This window comes from Chroicocephalus ridibundus, chromosome 14 (assembly GCF_963924245.1).
Source record: "Chroicocephalus ridibundus chromosome 14, bChrRid1.1, whole genome shotgun sequence".
Classification (NCBI taxonomy): domain Eukaryota; kingdom Metazoa; phylum Chordata; class Aves; order Charadriiformes; family Laridae; genus Chroicocephalus; species Chroicocephalus ridibundus.
The window spans coordinates 8,503,377-8,522,937 of NC_086297.1; the positions used below are offsets into that span (position 1 = coordinate 8,503,377).

The 19,561-nt window shown below is 57.3% G+C and overlaps 3 protein-coding genes across 8 annotated transcripts in view; 2 read left to right on the forward strand and 1 right to left on the reverse strand.

Annotated features, from left to right (window-relative positions):
* Window positions 1-5,756, forward strand: part of ITGB4 (integrin subunit beta 4) — a 30,120-nt gene extending 24,364 nt beyond the window's left edge. For all 4 annotated transcript variants that reach the window (XM_063352282.1, XM_063352281.1, XM_063352283.1 and 1 more), the window contains 6 exons: window positions 85-234; window positions 909-1,097; window positions 1,374-1,529; window positions 1,975-2,139; window positions 2,581-2,697; window positions 3,295-5,756. In XM_063352282.1, coding sequence (XP_063208352.1) covers window positions 85-234; window positions 909-1,097; window positions 1,374-1,529; window positions 1,975-2,139; window positions 2,581-2,697; window positions 3,295-3,437 — 920 coding nt within the window. In that variant the 3' untranslated portion in view covers window positions 3,438-5,756. The remainder of the gene's footprint in view (window positions 1-84; window positions 235-908; window positions 1,098-1,373; window positions 1,530-1,974; window positions 2,140-2,580; window positions 2,698-3,294) is intronic.
* A 360-nt stretch (window positions 5,757-6,116) lies between these two features.
* On the reverse strand, window positions 6,117-11,358 carry GALK1 (galactokinase 1). 2 transcript variants are annotated; one of them, XM_063352490.1, is made up of 8 exons: window positions 11,167-11,358; window positions 10,028-10,217; window positions 9,571-9,690; window positions 8,970-9,105; window positions 8,383-8,564; window positions 8,000-8,150; window positions 7,391-7,553; window positions 6,117-6,308 (listed from the first exon to the last, which is right to left on the reverse strand). In XM_063352490.1, the coding sequence occupies exons 1-8, from the start codon at window positions 11,332-11,334 to the stop codon at window positions 6,237-6,239; spliced, it is 1,182 nt and encodes a 393-aa protein (XP_063208560.1). In that variant the 5' UTR covers window positions 11,335-11,358; the 3' UTR covers window positions 6,117-6,236. The 2 variants fall into 2 exon arrangements, with proteins under 2 accessions (XP_063208560.1, XP_063208559.1); XM_063352489.1 differs by lacking the exon at window positions 6,117-6,308 and having other exon boundaries at window positions 6,325-7,553.
* An 860-nt stretch (window positions 11,359-12,218) lies between these two features.
* LOC134523308 (uncharacterized) lies at window positions 12,219-19,379 on the forward strand. Of its 2 annotated transcripts, XM_063352093.1 has the most exons (16): window positions 12,219-12,328; window positions 12,708-12,815; window positions 12,900-12,972; window positions 13,454-13,610; window positions 13,697-13,742; window positions 14,667-14,725; window positions 14,832-14,867; window positions 15,894-15,946; window positions 16,245-16,377; window positions 16,473-16,669; window positions 16,875-16,920; window positions 17,025-17,090; window positions 17,608-17,667; window positions 17,825-17,907; window positions 18,098-18,192; window positions 19,067-19,379. In XM_063352093.1, exons 1-16 carry the CDS (start codon window positions 12,292-12,294, stop codon window positions 19,099-19,101), a joined length of 1,284 nt encoding a protein of 427 aa, XP_063208163.1. In that variant the 5' UTR covers window positions 12,219-12,291; the 3' UTR covers window positions 19,102-19,379. The 2 variants fall into 2 exon arrangements, with proteins under 2 accessions (XP_063208163.1, XP_063208164.1); XM_063352094.1 differs by lacking the exon at window positions 17,825-17,907.
* Window positions 19,380-19,561: the final 182 nt, after the last annotated feature.

A 19,561-nucleotide genomic window follows, 5' to 3' on the forward strand; every position in this document is an offset into this window, starting at 1 on the left:
TGCGCGGGCCACTCCCTCCTCTCCCTCAGCCCCCTTAACCCACAGCCTCCAAATCTCCACCCTGACGTTCCCTTTTTGTCTCAGACTCCAGGCTGCCACTGGGCGTCCCCGACACCCCCACACGCCTGGTGTTCTCCGCCCTGGGACCCACCTCCCTGAAGGTGAGCTGGCAGGAGCCGCACTGCGAGAAGGAGGTGCAGGGCTACAGCGTGCAGTACCAGCTCCTCAATGGAGGTCAGTGAACAGTCAGCAGGTGCCCACCGGGCAGTTGGTGGTGGGAGTTTCTGGGGGCGGAAAGTGTGGCCCAGGTCTTCTCTTGGGCAACTGGCTCTGGATTAACCCTGCTTGAGCAGGGGATGTTGGATCAGATGACCTCCAGAGGTCCCTTCCAACCTCAACCGACTGGTCCCAACTCTGCTTTTTGTGTAGCCTTGAGGAAATGTCTCAGCTACCCCACAGCTCTCATTCCCCATTTCTGCTGGGAGCGACAATTCCTGGCGTTGCTTGTGGAGTCACCCCTCCTCCAAAAAACCTTGGACTCCTTCTTCACCAGCCCTAACATCTTAGTTGAAGGATTTTTTGTCAAGTTGGACCTGGAGGAAGGATTGCAATGAAAATCTCTTATTTTTACATGAAACTTGGGGCAATGTTAGTGAAAATGTAATTCTCTTTGGCTGAAAATTCATGAGTTTTCAATAAGCTGTTGTTTGCCCTACGCCTTTTTTGGAACAACATCTCATCCTGCACTAGCAGTTGTTGGTGGCGAGGTGTGATGGATGTGACTGAGGAAAAGGGCCCTGGATGACTTTTCCAGGCAGTTCACTTGAGGTAGAGTGTAGGTGAAAGCCACAGTGCTGCCTTTGTGCCTGCAACATGGAGCTGATGTCTCCTTTCCCTGTGTGTCCCAGGAGAGGTGCACCGACTCACCATTCCCAACCCCTGCCAGAACTCGGTGGTGGTGGAGGACCTGCTGCCCAACCACTCCTACATCTTCAAGGTGAAGGCACAGAGCGAGGAAGGCTGGGGCCCTGAGAGGGAAGGAGTCATCACCATAGAGTCTCAGGTGGACCCGCAAAGCCCACTCAGCCCTGTACCAGGTGAGGTGGATGGGGGAAGGGGGAAAGGGGGCACTGATGTCTTTGCTGTTGTCTATAGTGGTGGCCTTGCTGTTTTCTCACTCCTTACTACATGCTGAGCTCTCCTTTCTTTCCTTTCATTTTGAAATAGGACATTTTCCCCATGCACTCACCTTCCACTAGCTGTCTAGATAGCTGAGACTTTCCAGTTCATTTCATAAATGCTGCGTGCAGACCCCTCCCAGGCGCCTCCTCACCACCTTCTTCGATACTGACCTCTTACTCATGTCCCTGCAGGTTCACCCTTCACGCTGAGCACACCCAGTGCCCCCGGACCACTGGTTTTCACTGCCCTCAGCCCTGACTCCCTGCAGCTCAGCTGGGAAAGACCCCGCAAGCCCAATGGGTCTATCTTGGGCTACATGGTCACCTGTGAGATGCTGCATGGAGGAGGTATGGTATCAGGCTCTGGAAGACCAGTTTGCTGTGTAGAACACAAGATACCTCCATCAAAGGCAGCAACTTGCTGCATTTTTCCTGGGACAAACAACAAAGTTGTCTGCTTACATCGGTGTGGACAAACTGGGGACATGAGGCTGATTCCATGAACCTGGGAGCTGCTGGACCCCAATGCTTTGTGTCATTGCATGGCCTGGTGTAACAAATGTAGTGGGAGGAGGTAGCATATTACAACCCAAACCCAGTGGAGGTTTGTTGAGGGTCAACACTGTACTAAAATAGCCGTGCCTTAACCCTTCATAGAACTGGGTGATGAGGTTGTACAGTCTGTTGGTGGCATAAAACTTAGGGAAAACAAAGACAACAGCCAGAGTTGTGTGTGTTTGGAGGGACCATTGCTCCTGCCTGTCTTCACCGTTGGTATCTCTGTGTGGATTAGGGGAGCCCAGGAATATCTATGTTGAAGGAGACAATCCAGAAACTACCCTTACTGTGCCCCACCTGAGTGAGAACGTCCCATACAAGTTCAAAGTGCAAGCCAAGACCACCCAAGGCTTTGGGCCAGAGAGAGAAGGCATCATCACCATCGAATCTCAGGATGGAGGTACAGTACCATGGCTTTATGGAGGTGGAAAGATAAACATCTTAGAGCAGGGAACACAACTCCCGGAGTCCCTTTCCAGCTCTGGTGGTGACTCCATTTTCCATGAAAGACATGGAGACATTGTCTTCCATGAAGACAATGCTGTGCCTTGTGAGCACCGTCTCAGTCCTGATACACTGAATGAGGGAGGATCGTGAGAACCTGCCTGTGTTTAATTTATTATGAAATTTCTGTCTCATACCTGGTTGTACACATACCTGGAGGCAACTTCTTACACTGGACAGGCGTAAGACCTTCCCAGTCCTCCCAGTTCCTCCTAAACCTGTCTCTGATGTCAGCAAGAGGAACCTCCTGAGATGACTGTTGATGCTCACTGTGCAGGGTTGAGGAGTTGGAAGTTCCTTGTTTCCTGGCTGACTTGTCCCTTTTCCTTCTCCCCAGGCACTTTCTCCCAGTTTGGAGGGCAGCAGTACATGAGAGAAGAAGTGTATAACTTCCCCACCGAATACACCACCAAAACCAGCATCAGCCATTCCTCCCTGGATCCCCACTTCACAGGTAGGGGCTCACTGTCTGCTTTGAAACCCTTGGAAAGCACAGAACAACTCTACTTGTTCAAAGGTCTGAGGGTGCTTTTACCTCGAGAGTAAAAGGCAGGGAGGGAGGGTCCATCAGGTAGGGTGGATGAAGAGGACCAGACTCTTTCCTGCACCATGTCCCTGCTCTGCCCCAGAGGCAGTTGCAGTCATTTCCCATGTGCCGCCCAGTCACGAGGGGAATGCTGAGTTTTCAAAATCCACCAGGACTACCACTAGGGACCAAATCATAACTCTTCCTGCAAGGTTAGACATCTTCAGAGCAGGAAAAAACAAAAAAGTGTGATGATCATATTTAACTACATCAGTGTAGTTGTCCCATGTTGTCCCCATTGAGTTCGAGGAATCACTGAAATACAAAGAGTTTGGGAGCCGTTAGGAAATCCATCTTACTGACTGACATAGCAAAGTACTGAATCACTTGATCTGGAGAGGTTTTCCATCGGTGAAAGCGGTATTTAGGGAGGAATCTCTGCCAGGAATCATCAGGCAGAGCAGATCCTTATCCTGTAACCCCGTACTTTGCGCGGTGTCCTGACCACTGAGCTTCTCGCTGCAGACGGCATGCTGATGACGACCCAGCGAGTGGAGAGCGCCAGCAGCACCCTCACCAAACAGGTCACCAAAGAGTTCGTGAGCCGGACAGTGATGTCCAGCGGGACCCTCACCAAACAGATGGAGAGGCAGTTCTACGAGGCCTGAGCCAGGGCAGGCCATCTGCCAGCGGGACGCTGCCGTTCAGGTGGCAGGACTTTGTGGAATGACCCAAGGGTGCTTCATCCAGGTGCTGCCTGGGCAGCTCCTCCTGTGGGCGCTCCTCCGCAGCACTTCAAGCTCTGGATGTCTCCTTTGGAGCCCAGCGCACTCAAAGCTCTGGCACAGTTGGGTCATCAGGTGTGCGCTCATCCTTCAGGGCTTGTTCACCCTGTCCTGCTCTCCAGAGACTCAGTTCTGCAGAGTCCACGGGGACGTCTTCCATGAACAATCACCACTCACTCCAACACCAGTCTTCAATGCCCATCCCCATCCAAATACACCTGCAACTGCAGAAATTCTGGTGTCTCGGTGGCTCCAGTCCCCATATAAACGGAACAGAATGATTTATTCTCAGGTCCTCAGCTTCGAGAGGATCCCAGCTGACAACATCCTGATTTACAGAAGGTCATCCTTTCCATCTTTGCTTCGGGCTCTCCGGCACCTTTGGCTGCCCACTGGAGGTGGTGATTTGTTCTGTTTGGTCTTTTATGAGAGCTGCAAGGTGGGGCTTTGGGGTAACCTATGCTTTCTTACTGCACCTAGTTGTGTCTGTTCTTCGCTGCTAAGATTTGGTACCACGATAGCAAACTATAGCCTTTCATTTGTATAGCGTTACTTGGGATGGCCTCTGATGCTTTTTTTTTTTTTTTGCATAAACATTGTACAGTTTTCGTAGTATATATATAAATATATATAAATGTATTTTATTATTTTATAAAAAAAAATATTGAAGTGGATGAGATCTATGCTGAATATTGAGGCTACACTGGGACTGTGGCTGCTGAGAAACATGAATAACTGGAAGAAATTAATTAAGGGCTTGATCCGAAGGCCACTAAACCCTGCGGAAAGCCTGTTGATGAGCTGCTGGGCTCTGCCTTGGGCCTTATGTCCTCCAGCAGAAGGTTCCCTGCACAGCACCCACCAGCCGAAGCGCCCTCCAGCCGCAGCACAGGCGCAGAAGGGCTGGGAGCTGCCTGGAGGTGAGGGATGGGGATGGCCCAGGCCGTGATGCCCGGGGATGGGAACGGTGCCTGGGATTTCTTACATGGCTGATGTGGAGAGCGTGAGGTTTTGTGGCAGAAGAGGTCGGGTGTCTTTAAAAAGCCCTTTTGCCCAACACCAACGTCTATAAAAGGAGCTGTGATCCCTCAGTAAACACGAGGGAGGAGCAAGCCTGAGAACAGCAGGGGCTCTCATCATCCTGAGCGAGCCTCTGAGCCCCCTTCAGCCCCCGGCTCTTGCTCTCCTTGGACGGTGCTGGATGCAGGGCTGAGCTGAGACCTTGCTGGACCTTGTTTCCTGGCTCTGGGCATGACACCTGGCGTCTCGCTGCCCTCTGCCAACAAGAACAATCGGGATCCGTGTCTTGCTGAACAGTGTGTTTCCCTGGCATGCTTCAGCCGCACAGGAGCCGGCAAGGAGCCCACCGAAAGCAAGGATCCCGCCCCATGCAGCAGCTGCCACCGTTCTGGATTAGAGCTTCCAACCAAAACAGCAGCTGCCTGGGCTCCCGGGCAGTGGCGCCTGCCTGATTTGATCTGACGCTGGACTTGGGCTGTTTTGTTCTTTTTCTGTTGTTGTTGGGTTTCTTTGTTTGGTTGTTGGGGCTTTTTTTTGACCCGGAAGAAGATTTTTCTAGCACTGACACCACCGAGAGCTCCCTCTCCTCTCCAGGCTGTTCACTTGAGTGGGACGGGTTGTCCATGTTTGAGCCAAAGATGCGCATGGGTGAGTAAAGTCCCCCCGAGTCTCCAGGACTGCAGCTGGAGCTAGGTCAGTTTTGAACTTGGGTGAAGTATCTCTTGACCCAACCCTGTGGTTCTACCATGACTTCAAGAAGCACTTATTTTTCCTGAGCACGTACCAGTGGTGTTAGCCTGCCTGCCTCCCCGTTCCCATCTCACCTTTGTGGTCGGGGTTTTTCCTCTCCAGCTGACATGTCTCCTCCTGCACAAGGACTCCAGGCCCCTTTCCCTGTGCTTTGTGGTCCAGGGTAAACACTGAAAACCACTTAAAAAGGGATCCCCCACCTCCAAGCATTTTAACCAAAGAGTATCCTGTTATCCAAGCACAGCTGCTGCTCTCCAGGATGTCACGCCATCCCCACGCACCAGGCGGCTGCGCACCAACCCCATGCCTCGCACTAGAACAGCCTCACTTCTTAATTTTCATCTGGTCGTTAGGGCTGGTGGTGTTTCAGCCTTTCCAAGGGCGGATCCAGCAGCCTGCTCTGACAGCGGGCCTTTGATCAGATGGCTTCCTATTGCACTCAATAAATGTTTTTCTCTACAGTCCGCCTCTTCCTGTTTGTTTCTTAAAAAAAAAATATATATAAAAAAAAATAAAATTATCCTCCCCCCTCCATCTGCAGCAGCACGTGAAGGACACAGATGAAGAAGCAGATACCCAAAGCAGGGGCTTCTGCCAAGCATCAGTGCCTGCTGCTGCTCCACTGCCATCCCCTCCCGCAACTGCAGCTCCAGAGGCACTACTGGACCCCGCATCCCTGGTAATGGCTCATTACACCGGTGCAAACTGGATTTCAACCAGTTTCCTCTGGGGAAAGGTCCCCCGTGACTTTGGCCTCAGAGCTCAGCCCAGGCGGGCACAGAACGACTGTGCAAATGTTTTGTGTTTATTAGGCAAAGGATGCAGGCAGACAAATTGATTCCCTTGTGAAGGCAGGAAAGCAGCCGCTTCTCGGAGGGAGGCGATCCCGGCCCAGGCGAGGCGGTCGCTCCTCTACAGGGGCAGGATCTTTGCCCCTCCGGAGGGTTTGGTGAGGTAGAAGGTGGCTGTGCCGCTGTATTTCTCCTAGGAGACAAGAGGAGCAGTAAGTGCCTGGGCTGGGGGGTGCTTTTGGGCTGGTGCAGGCAAGACCTGCTGGAGCTGGGGCCCTGCTGGCCAGCCCAGCCGTGCAGCTGGCCCAGCTGCCCCTCCAGATGTTTTTTTGGGGGGACAGCGTGCTGTCCTGGCCACTGCCTGGGGTCCCTTGGGCCGTCCACAGCATGGGGCAGGGAGGCTATCAACACATCCCCAAGCTCAGCCTCCAGCAGCCCCTCAGGGACTATTCTCTGTGACTTTTTCCAACCCCTTTCTGACCCTGCTGATGCCGCCAACCTCCACGGCCTCTGGCGACAGCAGAAAACTCACCGCCAGCCCTGCGCAGGGCTTCCTTGGCGCTGTTTCCCTCCTCACTCACCCAGCGGTCGCTGGTTCTTATTTTGGAGGATGCGAGGGTCAGTTCCACACTCACCCGATCTACTCCCTTCGCTCTTTTGTAACTCCTGGTCACGTTCCCTCTCTCCCAGCTTCTCGTCAGATGGCAGAGGCAGCGTCCTTTCAGTCTCTCCTCATTTGGACACCTTCCTCTGCCCCTTCTTTATCCCCCCCACTATTTACAGGGCTCACCATGATCTCATACAGCAGCGAAATAAGGCGCTGCCTCGTTCACTGCCCCCATCTCCTGACACCCCCATTTTGCTGGCATTTTCAGCTCCTGGCGCAGGCTGAGCTGCTGATTTAGAGAACATTGATGACAGCACTGAGATTTTTCCCGGGCTGTAAGTGCCGGTTTAAACTCAGCATTGCCTAAGCTTAGCTTGGATTGCTTTTCCCTAGATAGAGTTAGCCTTCCTGAAGCTCACCCAGCACCTTTTTGCTCACTTTCTCAATGCAGTAAGGTCCTTGGGCAGTGCTGCACGACCAGCACGATGCTGAACTGCAAGAGCTTAGTAGCATCGACAGACCTGGGGCTATCCCTGCGCGGCACCAGATGGGCTACGCCAACCCTGAGTGCCTCAGGAGCACAGCTCCAACAGCGTCCCCGGGCCATGCCCCTGAGTGTTTCCTTGGGATCTTTGAGTCAATTCTCCCAGCACTTTTCTGCCGCGTACCTGGATGTGGTGCTGGGCTCTCTCTGCAGCCCCAGCCTCCAGCAATGTCACCGTGCAGCCTCCGAAGCCTCCCCCGGTCATCCTGCTGCCGTAAACCCCATCGACCTCCAGAGCTGCCGCTACCAGCTCGTCCAGCTCCGGGCAGCTCACTTCGTAGTCGTCCCTGGAGAGAGGAGACCCACGGTCAGCCCTGTCCTGCACCCCAGCCATAGCCCTCGCACCCCTAACGGCTGAAACACGCGCCTTGGTGCATGCATTGCCATAGCAAACCGCAGCAACGCGGGATGCCACAGACCCCGGTCCCGCTCCCTGCCTATAAGTGCATGTATACATGAGCGAGGCTGCGAGCGTCAGGGACCGGCTGAGCGCTGCTGTAACAGCACGGCTCTGTAACGTATGCGACTGCCTGCCTCATCCCAGTACCCCCCAGCGCAGAAGCCTGCAGGGCTTCTCCTAAAACTCTCTGGGAGGCTGAGCTGTGAGAGACACTGGGCAGGACACGGCTCTGGCTGCCCCCCGTGCTGTCCCCACTGGCAAGGGAACCCCCTGAGAACCTGACATCAGTGCCCCCAGTGCAGCCTGCCCTGCCCAGGGGTGGTACATCCTCACCTCAGGGAGTTGTGACTCTCCACCATCAGCCTCCCAAATGTCTTGTAGTCCCTGTCCTGCAGTGCTTGCGCTGCCTGGACTGTCCGTGCTATCTCACCGACGACGTGCCTGGCCCGCCGGTACACCTCCTCGCCCAGACGGCTCCTGGCCGCTGCAGAGATAAGCACATCCTTGCAGCGAAGCTGCTCTGGTCTGCGGGATGCTGCTGGGGGTGAGCACAGCCGCATCCTGCAACCCCGCTTCTCCACTCGTGGCATGCTCCTGTCCCGGTGCATGCATCCACCCACCCTGGGTGCTGCCCCGCAGTCTCTGCCCACACCATAGAGCACCGAGCTCCTGCTGCCCCAAGGAGCGGTCAGAGCCGAGGGAGGGACCGTCCCCACCTTCCAGCTCAGCCATGGTGGCATCTCGCAGGCTGGCCTTGCCGAGCGCCGACGCTGCCTCCTCGCACTGCCGCCGGCGTGTGGGATACTCGCTGCCCGTCAGTGTGTGCCGCACGTTGGAGTTGGTGATGAGGACGGCCAAGCTGGTGTCAGTCAGCGGGACGAGGATGGTCTCCAGGGACCTGCAGCAAGAGCTCAGCACGGGCCGTGCGCCCGCCCCCCCGCCTGCTCCGGCCATCGGCCGTCCAAGTGACGTGGCAGGCAGCTCCTGCCTCCGCAGATGCAAAGTCCATCGAGTTTAGGATTTCGCTCGAGCATTTCACTCCCAGTTATTAGTCCCATAATGGACTCTATCGGCTTTGCGGGAAAGACAACCCAGGCAAGTAGCAGAAAAGATGCAGGAGGAGGAATCAAGACATAGGAATTAAAATGTAGGGAACCCCAGCCCCCCGATGAGATTTTGGGCTGGCTACAGGGGTTAACTCCTCCCTGCACTCCTGCATTTATTTTGTGGCCATGGAACCAGCTCGTCCCCACCTGCCCGAGGAGGCGGGCACAGCACAGCGAGCTCGGGGCTCGGCCCTGACCTGCAGTCAATGAGCAGCGCATGGCCTTCCTTGCCCATCACAGATATGAACTGGTCCATGATCCCACAGGGCATGCCGGCAAACGTGTGCTCTGCTTTCTGGCACGCCAGTGCCTTGGCTACCAAATCACCGTCATCTGTGCCAGAGCAGAGAGAGGCAGGTTAGCAGCTCTGGGACCTTTGCCCCTTGCCTGGAATAAGGGGAGAAAACACGAAGGTAAAGGGTTGCTTTGCCATGGAATGGGGGTTTGCTAAAGCATCAGCGGCAGGTGCTTGCTCCTGTGCCTGCGTGGGTCCCTGGATCCAGCTGGATGCAATAATTGGACACCGATGTCTCAGATTTTTGGAGACATGAGGGTGGGGAGAAGTTGCTCCCAAGAGAACATCCTCTCATCCCTGATGGTCCATGGGCTTTAGAGGCATTACTAGGTGAGCCGGAGCAGCCCTGCAGCCAGAGTGGCGCCAGCTCCACTAAGCGGTTGTGACCCACCCCACAGCGGCGTTTCCCTGAGGGCTGCGGGGTCTTGCTAAAGGCACCCTCCTCATCCCGGCTCCCACCCGGGAATGGAGGCACCTGGGGCCAGGACCAACTGCTGCCTTACCAGGGCAGAGCTGCTGGAGGAAAGTGTAGGTAGCCACCTCCAGAGCGGCGGAGCTGGAGAGGCCGCCGCCCAGGGGGATGTCACTGGCTATCACGGCGGTGAAGCCCGGCACGGGACCACCTGCGGGAACAGAAGGGAGGAGGGGGGCCGTGAGCCCCTGCAGGGCTGGGGGCTGCCGTGCCCCACAGCTCATGGGGAACCGGCTCCCGATGGAGGAACCCCTGTCTGATATCCCGTTTTAAAACACAGGGAGATCCACGGCAGACCGTGACCCGGGCATCCCCCCGCAAACACAGGGGTCTTTGGAGCTGAAAGCGTCTCTGCTGGAGCTTGGTCCTGCAGCAGCTGCGGGATTGTACCGGCACTGGAAGAACCCCCGGAGTACGCCAAAAGCCTGGTGCCAAGCACCGGCCCCGCATGAAGGGGGCTCTAACCCACCCTGCAGCCTGGGTCTTACCCCGGTAGTGCTGGATGACGCCCTTGACGTAGTTGGCCCAGCGCGGCTGCCCCGGGCTCAGAGGGCTGCCTTGGCGGGGAGCTGGGAACTGCACCCTGTGGGGCTCGTCCGCCTCCGCCGAGGTGGTGAGGATGGAGATGGTCCCGTCCTGCGTGGGGGATCCCACCAGCACCGTCCCCAGCTGCAGGGCCTGGGGAGGCAGGGGGAAGGTGTGCTCAGACCCTGCGGCATCCCTTGGAGCATCCCCACTGGTGGCAGGGGACAGCTGTGACTGCACCAGACACTTGTTACCCTTAACTCTGCCCATGCAGAGTCACCAGCTGCCACCGCACGCTCCGGCTTGTCACAGCATTGAATGTTCTGGCTATTTCATGCCACACAGGGTCAGTCTTAGCACCAAAATGTTGTGATCAACCATCCCAGCTCAGCCGCTGCTGGGCTCCGGGGGAGTGGAAACCCATGACAAGGACATGAGGTTTCGGGAAGTTGTCTTGCCTGCAGGGGAATTCAGCTGACCTGCTCCCACGCTCCTTGGCCTCAAAATAATTAGCTGTAGGTTTGATTTAGGACTGAGAGGGGGCTTCCCCGCCAAGCCAAAGCAGGGCAGGAAGCCCCAGCTGCTTCAAGCCATCTCTGCCACCAAAACCTTGCTCTCCAGGGATGGGAAATTTTTGATGGGGTTGCAGAAAAGAGGCTTCAACCCTTTGAAGAGGTGGCTGGGGAGGAGGAATTGCACCCCTCTGCAGTGAGTTAGGAGCTGGTCCGAAGGGTGCTGCCCCTGATGCTCCGGGGTCCCGGGCATGGTGGGGGATCCCGCAGGGCCCTGGGCAGGGGGATCCCAGGGGCAGGACGGTGAAAGGGGGATCCCGGTGGACCCTGCAGGGTCCTGGGCGGGGGATTCAGGGGCAGGATGCTGAAAGGGGGATCCCGCAGGGTCCTGGGCGGGGGAATCCCGGGGGTTGGATGGTGAAAGGGGGATCCCAGGGGATCCCGTAGGGTCCCGGGTGGTGGATCCCGGTGGGACACCCTGGGGCAGGCGGGGGGAGACGGCGGCCGGGAACCCCCGGAGGCTGCAAGGGGGACCCGGAAGGGTGACACCGAGGGATCACGGGGCCGGGGCGGCGGAGCACGGCCCTTACCATGGGCAGCACGAAGCCGCCGTTGTAGTCGGTGTGCTCGCCGATGAGGTTGACCCGGCCGGGGGCCCACGCCGCCAGCACCGCCGCCCCCCCGAAAGCCTCTCCGTGCGCCCGGCGGGCGGCCGCCAGCAGCGGGACAGACCCGGGCTCCGCCACCGCCTCCGCCATGGCCGCTCCGCTCCGCCCCCCGTCCCGCACCGCCCCCGGTCCCGCACCGCCCCGCCCCGCTCCGCCGGCGGCCGGGCTGGAACTTAGAATCATAGGATCATAGACTCATAGAATGGTTTGGGTTGGAAGGGACCTTGAAGCCCACCCAGTGCCACCCCCTGCCCTGGGCAGGGACACCTCCCACCAGCCCAGGTTGCTCCAAGCCCCATCCAGCCTGGCCTTGAACCCCTCCAGGGATGGGGCAGCCACAGCTTCTCTGGGCAACCTGGGCCAGGGGCTCACCCCCCTCAGTGAAAAATTTCTCCTTAATATCTAACCTAAATCTCCCCTCTTTCAGTTTAAAACCATTACCCCTTGTCCTATCACTACGCTCCCTGATAACAAGTCCCTCCCCATCTCTCCTGGAGCCCCTTTAGGGACTGGAAGGGGCTCTGAGGTCTCCCCGGAGCCTTCTCTTCCCCAGGCTGAACCCCGCCAGCTCTCTCAGCCTGTCCTCACGGCAGAGGGGCTCCAGCCCTCCCAGCATCTCTGTGGCCTCCTCTGGCCCCGCTCCAACAGCTCCATGTCCTTCTTGTGCTGAGGACTCCAGAGCCGGATGCGATACTTCAGGCGGGGTCTCACCAGAGTGGAGGAGAGGGATAGAATCACCTCCTGATATGCGGGCAGATACACATGTATATGTGTGCACCTGTCTCTCTGTTATGTATGTGATTGATGCCAATATATACCAATGTATTTATTTTATATGCGTGTACATGTATGTATATATGCATCAATGTCTGTGCTGCACCTATGGAGGTGCCCGGCCCGCAGGCAGCCGCAGGTGGGTGTGAGCCGGGAGGTTTCCCCCCCCCGCGGGGCCGGGCCGATCCGCTCCCGGGGCGGGGCCCGTTCCCGGTTGCCGATTCCCTCCCGGAGCCGCCGCCGCGGGACCGCCCGGGCCGGGGGGTTGAGCCCATGGCCGGGAAGGAGCCGCTGCTGAGCGCCCTTAAAGGTGAGCGTGGTTCCCCACCGCCCCCCGGGGTCGGTACCCGCCTCCCCCGGCAGCCCCCACCCGGGGCCCGGCCCTTCGCTGCGCAGCGGCACCGGTTTGGCCGGACTGACGACGGGGCCGGGCGGGGGTTTCCCGGTCCGGGAGCCGCCGTGGCAGGGCCAGCCCCGCCGCCTGACCGGGTGTTAGCCCCCGGCCTTGGCTTTGAGGAAGTTTACCGGAGTTTCTGCCCGCTGCGGCCGCGGGGTCGCATGCTGCGCCGTGTCGGGCACCTCCCGCAGCACCAGCGACCCGCCCTGGGGGTGTGCACAGGGCTGTTCCCGTGGGTGCCCCCCGCTCCGGGCTGGGGCACCCATGGGCGCTGATGCTCCCCCCACCGCAGGCGGGGTGCTGCGGCTGCGGGAGGGCGGGGGGCCCTGCACGGACGCCTCGCCGCACCTCACCTCCTTCTGCCAGCTGCTGGAGAGCATCCTGCGCAAGGGGCTACGACGTGAGTAGCTCTTTGTGCCCGGGTGGGGGGTGGCAGCTTCCCGGTGCCCACAGCAAAGGGCCCCGTGCTCCCTTTTTGCCACAGAGCCAGCCTGGGGCTTCAGGAGACGGGATTACTGGCACTGGGTGGAGCAGCTTCCCACGGGGGACAGTGGCAGGTGAGTGGCCCCGAGCTGGGCTGGGAGTGACAATCTAAGCCATGGCGGTGTCCATCCACGATGTGCTCATCCCAAAGACCCCAGGTGGGAGGAGGTCTGTCCCAAAGACCCCAGATGCTCCCACATCTACCTGAAAGGAGGTTGGAGTGAGGTGGGGGTTGGTTTCTTCTCCCAAGTAATAATTGATAGGAGAAGAAATGGCCTCAGGTTGCACCAGGGCGGGTTTAGGATGGATATTAGGAAAAATTTCTTCACCAAAAGGGTTATCAAACACTGGAACAGGCTGCCCAGGGAAGTGGTGGAATCACCATCCTTGGAGGTATTTAACACACGGTTTGACGTGGTGCTGAGGGACATGGTTTAGTGGGTTTTTTGGCAGTGTTGGGTTAATGGTTGGACTCGATGATCTTAAAGGTCCCTTCCAACCCAGGCAATTCTGTATGATTCTATGATGTGAGCTGCTTCCCCTCTCCCCATCCAGGCCGACCTCTCTCTCCATCAGCATTCAGAAAGCCGGCGGCTGTGAGAAGACGCGGACGGTGCAGGGCCGTGGGCGGTATTTTCTGCGCCTGGCTCTGCAGGGGAAGGTGCTGGCGGCGGCCGTGCGGGGGCTGGCACAGACCCCCCGGCTCCTGGAGGTGCAGCTCACAGCAGGGACCCCCACTACCCGTGGGCCACAGGCAGCAAAATGGCCGCGTGATGGTGGCATTTCTCTGTTTTTCAGTTTTATGATCCAGTGAGCTCCGTCCTCGGCAATGAAAACCTCCTGGGTAAGACAGTGGCTCCTCCGAGGCCGGATGTAACCTGTCCCGGGGGTGGCTGTCACAGGCGTTATGGCACCATGCTGCTGTGGGGGGCAGGGGGGGAATAGTCCACTGTGATTTTTCTAAGCCCAAATTAGTGGTAAAATCTAAATATGCTGCTGCAGTGATGGAAAATCAGGTGTAAGTATTTAAACACAATTTGAATCCATCTAAGGTTGGTTTTAGTGTCATGAGCTAGGAAAATTGCTTCTCAAGTGTTTTCTGAGTTATTGCTTTGTACCAAGGGTGCTGGTTTGAGCAGACCCAGCAGTCCGGCTTGGAGGGGAGCCCTTGGTGGCCGTGCCCAGGCTGTGGTCCCACAGGAGGGGTCACACAGGGGGTTCAGTGTGGTAAAAGGCTGTATTTCCTTGACAGGCTGCACCATTCCATCCGCAGCTGTGCTCCTTGGAGGGGGGGCAGGCCAGGGTGAAAGCCTTTAATCTTTTGATTATGATAAATAAGCCCATGTTAAACCTGTACCTAGATGGCTTGTAAATCACCCGCGCTGCTGGTGCCTGAGCAGATTGCAGATCTCCGCCAGTGTCACTGCAAGGCTCCTGCAGGAGAGCCGGAGCGGCTTCACTTTGCATTTGGGGGGAGAAATGGAAAGTTGCTCGTCAGCAGCGTTTGCTGCGAGCCTTGGTCTGAATTTGGGGAAATCAAGCATCGAGCTGCAGCACTTCTCTCCCCATGCCGGCAGCAGGAGCCCGGGATGAGCCTCCGGCAGCAGCCTGGGTGCCGTGGTGCTGGGATGCTCTCAGGGCCTCGCTCCCCAGGGCTCATTAATTGTGCCCGAAGTGGCTTTATTCGGACCTCTGCCATGTCCCCGCGAGGCTGTGGCTGCTGGGAACCTGGCGGTGATGCTGCCTCTCCATCCCCGTCCCTCTGCAGAGCCTTTCCTCTCGCTGCTGCTGGTGGTGACAGAGATGGATTTCTCCCTGGACCTGCAGGTACGGTGACAAATCGGCAGGGTGGTGGCCGGCATATGGCTGCCAGTGCAGTGTCCCGGCCCCTTCCTCGCCGGGACCGATGGCGCTGACGCTCCTTTGTTTGCAGAATTGCAGCTTCTTGGACGAAAGCTGGCTGCTGCCGGTAAGAGCTCATCTCTCCCCAGAGCCATCCTTCCGCCACCTGGCCCTCGCTGGGAAGTCAAACGAGGAAGCTGAGGAAGGATTTGGTGGGGAGGGATCGCCACGCACCCCTCCGCCCGGCCGCAGCCAGGGGTGACTTGGCTCAGGTTCCCCAGCACCACCAGACCCACCTCTGCCACCGAGGCTGGATCCTGCCGGGTGCCTGCGCTGGCACCGGCAGCAGATCCTGGCATTCCTGGGAGTAAAACCAAGCAAGAGCAGTACCCAGGCCTAAATTGCTGACATAAATCAAGTGTTCCCCTGCTCCCTCCCCTGATTTCTTGCCAAAAAAATCCCCATTTCCCTGGGCTGACACAGATTACGCATCGGTTGGTTTCGCTCTTGGTTTTGCCTGGTGAAAAATCGGGGCGTTTATTGAGAGCAGCGGGGATACCTTGACGTCTTTTAAAACCGAAGAGCATCCCTCCGCTGCCGCCTTAACCCAAAAGAATCCCCAGAAAAGCTGAAGGGGACTTCAGGGCTGGTTACAGTGTGCTGCTGCGGAGGCCGGGATGCCGCTGGCTTTTGGGCATTTCTAACAGCGAGTGCTCCCAGCCGAGCTGGTTTCGGGTCCCTGGCTAATGCGATGTGACAGTAAGTGCTGCCGCAAACGGCAGCGGCTCTGGGGAGGGACGGCAGCGCTCCCCTGGCTGCAGGGGGACGTGTGCAGCGAGGGAGGAGGGCTCATCGCTGAGTTCGGGGTTCACCTGCTGCTTTGCCATCCCATCCATCCAGCAGGTTTGTCCCTCCAGGGTCTGGGAACAGCCGAATCCCTGGAAAGGACAAGGACAAGCAGCCACTGATGGTCTCAGCCCAGCCTGGGGCGCTGGGGACCGGCCTCTCCCTGGGCTCCCAAAGCCCTGGTTTGGCACCAGTGCCAGGAACGATCCAGGGCAAGGGGTCCTCATCCTCCCCCTTCTCCTGGTCATGTTCCTTGCGTGTGCTGTGGCCACTGCCAGGGCCACTGTCACTGGCCACTCTCTTCCAGGTGTGCGTCACTTACGAGACAGTCCCGTGCCGAGAGCTGGGGATGGTGCTCAGGTAGGAGCCCTGGATCCTCCTCTCCACTCTCCAGCGGGGTCTGGACACCATGGCACTCAACCCATGCCCCCCCTTTTTCCCCCCCCCCCAAAAAGGGGAGATGAACACCCCATTGAGAGCATTGGGGCTGCCTCAGGTGCTTTTTCTCCCCATCAGCTCAGCCTCGCTGGTATAAACTGCCCAGGGGGTGGGTTTTCCCTGCCTCTGTGTATTGGTGAAGCATCGCTGATGGTACGGGAGGGCTGGAGGAGCGGGGCTGGGTCCCTGGGGCTGAGCTGGGGCACGGCCGCACCCCCAGGTACGTGGATGGCCGAGTCTTTGTCACCGAGGTGCTCCCCGAGAGCCAGGCGGAGGTGGACCAGGTGGTGCTGGCCGGCGACATCCTCGACGAGATCAGCGGCTGCTCGCTGAGAAACGCCTACAGTGGGCAGGTGGGTGGGCACGGAGGGCTGGTGTGTCCCCCCCATCTCCCCTTCTCCTGCCCCCCCAACCTCCAGCTCTGCTTCTCTCCCCACCCCAACTCCAGGCCGGGGCCGTGCTGCAGAAGCTGAAGGGACAACCGCTCGTCTTCCGCCTGCTGCGGTGGCGGTGGCATGATGGGGGGCTCTACGAGCCACTGCTGCCCTACCTGAAGGTCCTGAAGGAGAAGGAGCCCCAATTCCAGCTCCAGAAAGGCCCCCGGCACCGGGGCGAGGGGGAGCCACGGAAGCTGCAGGGGGGCAGGTAGGTCCAGCGCTGGGCTGGGGTTCCCAGTATCGAGGCAGCCCCGTGCCCACGCTGTCCCCCGTCTCTACTCAAGGCTGTGGGGTCAAAGCTGTCCCCGTGGCCTGAGGGTGGTGGGGGGGCTGCAAGCATCTTCCCTGGCAAAGAGCATCAGGAGGATGCGCGAGGTCCTTGCTCTGATGCTCCCGAGCCCTTTTCCCCCCAGGCTGCTCTACAACCTGCAGTACCTGGGTCAGACCAGCGTTGGGAAGGTGAGGCGATGGGGCAAAGACGTGCCCTGGGGTACGTTTTTTGTCTCTTCTGGGTTTCTTCTCACGTGCCCATGAATTACTCCTTCCTTCCCACTCTATTTCAGTGCGGTGGCAAGGAGGTGCTGGGCCGGGCCATCCCCGCCGTGCTGGAGAGGCACCGGGCAGCGCGGGTGAGCGACGGGGCTGGGGGCATCCCGGGAATGGCTTGACGAGAGAAATACAGGGAAATGTGGTCTCTACCCGGGGATATTTTTTCCTGCTGGCTCCAGGTTCGCATGGCCTGGCTGAGTATTTGACACCCCCCCACACTCCTGTGGGGTATTTCTTCTTTTTTTTGTCTTCTCTGCGGCCAGGATAGGAAAGTGCATTAAGGGAAAGAAAAAATACAACCACCTGCAGGAAAGTACTTGGAAAACTGCGGGGAGGCTGAGCCTGCTTCCAGGGATGCTGCAGGGCTCAGGACACCGTTGTCTGAGCCTTTGGGGGGTTGTTTGTGAAAAGCTCCAAGTGCGAGAGTTGGGGGGGGGGAAAAAGGCAGCACAGAGAAAATGCCTTGAAAAAGCTGTTCTTGGCTGTGCTTCGTCACCTCTGCTTTTGAGTAATCTCCCTCTTTTAAGTGTCTTATGAAAAAATCAAGCTTAGACGCTGTGATGATCGGGGCTTCTCCCCCCTCCATCCCCCATTCAGGATGTTTTGTTTGATGTGATGGAAGCAGAAGTCCTCGTACAGGAGACGACCTCTTCCAAGGTGAGCGAGCGACACCCATGCTCCAGGTGACCCCCCGACGCTGCCGATCTGCCATCGTGGGGATGGAGGGGCTGTGGGGCCAGTTTAAACCAGGAACTGGGATGACAGGGACTGTCTGCAGCCCCTTAATGCCTTCTCCCTCCCGTCCCCCACGCAGCTCCTGTGCCGCTACCCCTACCCCACCATCTCCTGCGTGGGACGCTGCGTGGACAGCAGCAATTTATTCGCTTTCTGCGTGGCGTAAGTGCTGCCCGCGGGCGCTTGGCGGGGGGGTGTGTGTGTGTGTGTGTGGCTATAGAGGGATGTGGGGCTTAGAAAATAAACAAGCGGCATCCAGACCCGCCGTGGGGTCTCTGGTGTGGTTACGAGCCAGGGCCGGGCTTCCAGAGCCGCTCTCTCTGACAGCTAATGTACGCGTTTCCATTTTTAGCGCTTCCCCGGAGAGCCCCGACGGGAGCACGTTCGACTGCCTGGTGTTTGCAGCAAGTTCTGAGCAGGAATGCGAAGAAATCGTCAAGAGAATTGGTAAGGGAAGGGTTTCCGTCTTCAGATATCATCACAACGAGCTCGTGGAATACCACGCATCGCTGTATTCTGGCCCACCGCATGCAAGATCTAGCTTAATTTCTTTTTTTGTTAAAATTACTAAGACAAATTGATATGGTTTTGTGGTGGGTTTGGTTTTTGCGTTGTGTGTTGGGTTTTTTTGGTTGGGTTTTTTTTTTTTTTTTTTTTCCTTGGTTTATCTTTTGTAAGAACTGCTAGACAATGATTTTATTTTAAGAAACAGCTTCAAGGCATACCCAGATGGTTCATTGTTTCCACTAAGAACTTGGAGGAAACATTGTTTTCGAGGGATGTTATTTTAAAACATACTTTTCCTGCAGGAGCCCAGCCTGCTACTGGAGTTGAGCACCATGTCGAGCATTCATAAATCCCATCACTTGGAATTTTTTATTATTTTTTTTTTAACCTGCCTAAACGCAAGCTGTGTGGTGCTTCCCAATTTACGTGGCTCCTGGGCCACCGAGGACCCCCAGGTTTCTTGTGGGGACGTCCCTGCCCCATGTCTGTGCCCCCCTGGGACAGAGCTGATCTACCCGAGATCACTTAATATCAACTAAAGTTACCGAGGTGGTGCTTAACTTTAAAGCAATTAAGTTGACAATTTAGCTGCAAGGAGCTCTTTTTCCCTACAGGTTTATCAGCGAGGAAAATACTTGTTTAAAACCTCATCTCAGATTATCTTGAACATGTTTTTAGCAGCTCTGTGGCAGATATGATAATGGTATTAACCAGGGGGGGCCCGTGTTTGTTCCGAGCATGCTTGGCGCGGTGTAGGGAAGGGCGGCGAGGAAGTTGTGTAAGAGCAAAGGCTAAGGGGCGCCTGTTCCTCCAGCTGCAGGATTTAAGCACACGGAGTGGTTTGTCTGAGAAGGGAGAGCCCCGGCACCAGCCCCGAGGGATGCAGGACCCCGAGGGATGCTCAGCAGCCCCCGAGGGATGCAGCATCCCCCAAGAGCTGCTATCCCTGACTCCTGGAGCTGGGGGCAGGGTGGTTTTCAAACCTCTCCCCGGCTGTCCTAGTGGAAGGAGATGCTGTAAACGCCTCCAGTCTGCAAGCACTGGGCGCAGAGGGCTCCGTGTTGACTCACCACTGGCTTGCCAGAGTGAACTGTTGCTGTTCTTCCTCCTGGAATGCCACGGCGCTTCTAATTCCATTGAAATAAATCAAGATGGGCTCGCTAAACTACTTCCCTGTGCTACTTTTCCATGCCAACTTTGAGCCTTACCAGTGCAGCCTGTTCTTTAGGAGAGGAGAGCCAGCCTCACAATTCAATTTAAATGTTAATTACCTGTGTTTCAGCTGTAGTCAGACAGCTCTCCTCAACCA

What these genes read in the sequence shown, in the direction of transcription:
- LOC134523308 (XM_063352093.1), top strand. Translation starts at nt 12,292, where the DNA reads ATGGCCGGGAAGGAGCCGCTGCTGAGCGCCCTTAAAG. An exon ending in GAAACGCCTACAGTGGGCAG is followed by an intron (nt 16,378 to 16,472) that starts GTGGGTGGGCAC and finishes CCCCAACTCCAG; the next exon opens with GCCGGGGCCGTGCTGCAGAA. An exon ending in CGGAAGCTGCAGGGGGGCAG is followed by an intron (nt 16,670 to 16,874) that starts GTAGGTCCAGCG and finishes TTTTCCCCCCAG; the next exon opens with GCTGCTCTACAACCTGCAGT.
- GALK1 (XM_063352489.1), bottom strand. Translation starts at nt 11,334, where the DNA reads ATGGCGGAGGCGGTGGCGGAGCCCGGGTCTGTCCCGCTGCTGGCGGCC. An exon ending in GCGGCTTCGTGCTGCCCATG is followed by an intron (nt 10,218 to 11,166) that starts GTAAGGGCCGTG and finishes CTGCCTCCCCAG; the next exon opens with GCCCTGCAGCTGGGGACGGT. An exon ending in CCTCCAGCAGCTCTGCCCTG is followed by an intron (nt 9,106 to 9,570) that starts GTAAGGCAGCAG and finishes GCTCTGGCACAG; the next exon opens with ATGACGGTGATTTGGTAGCC.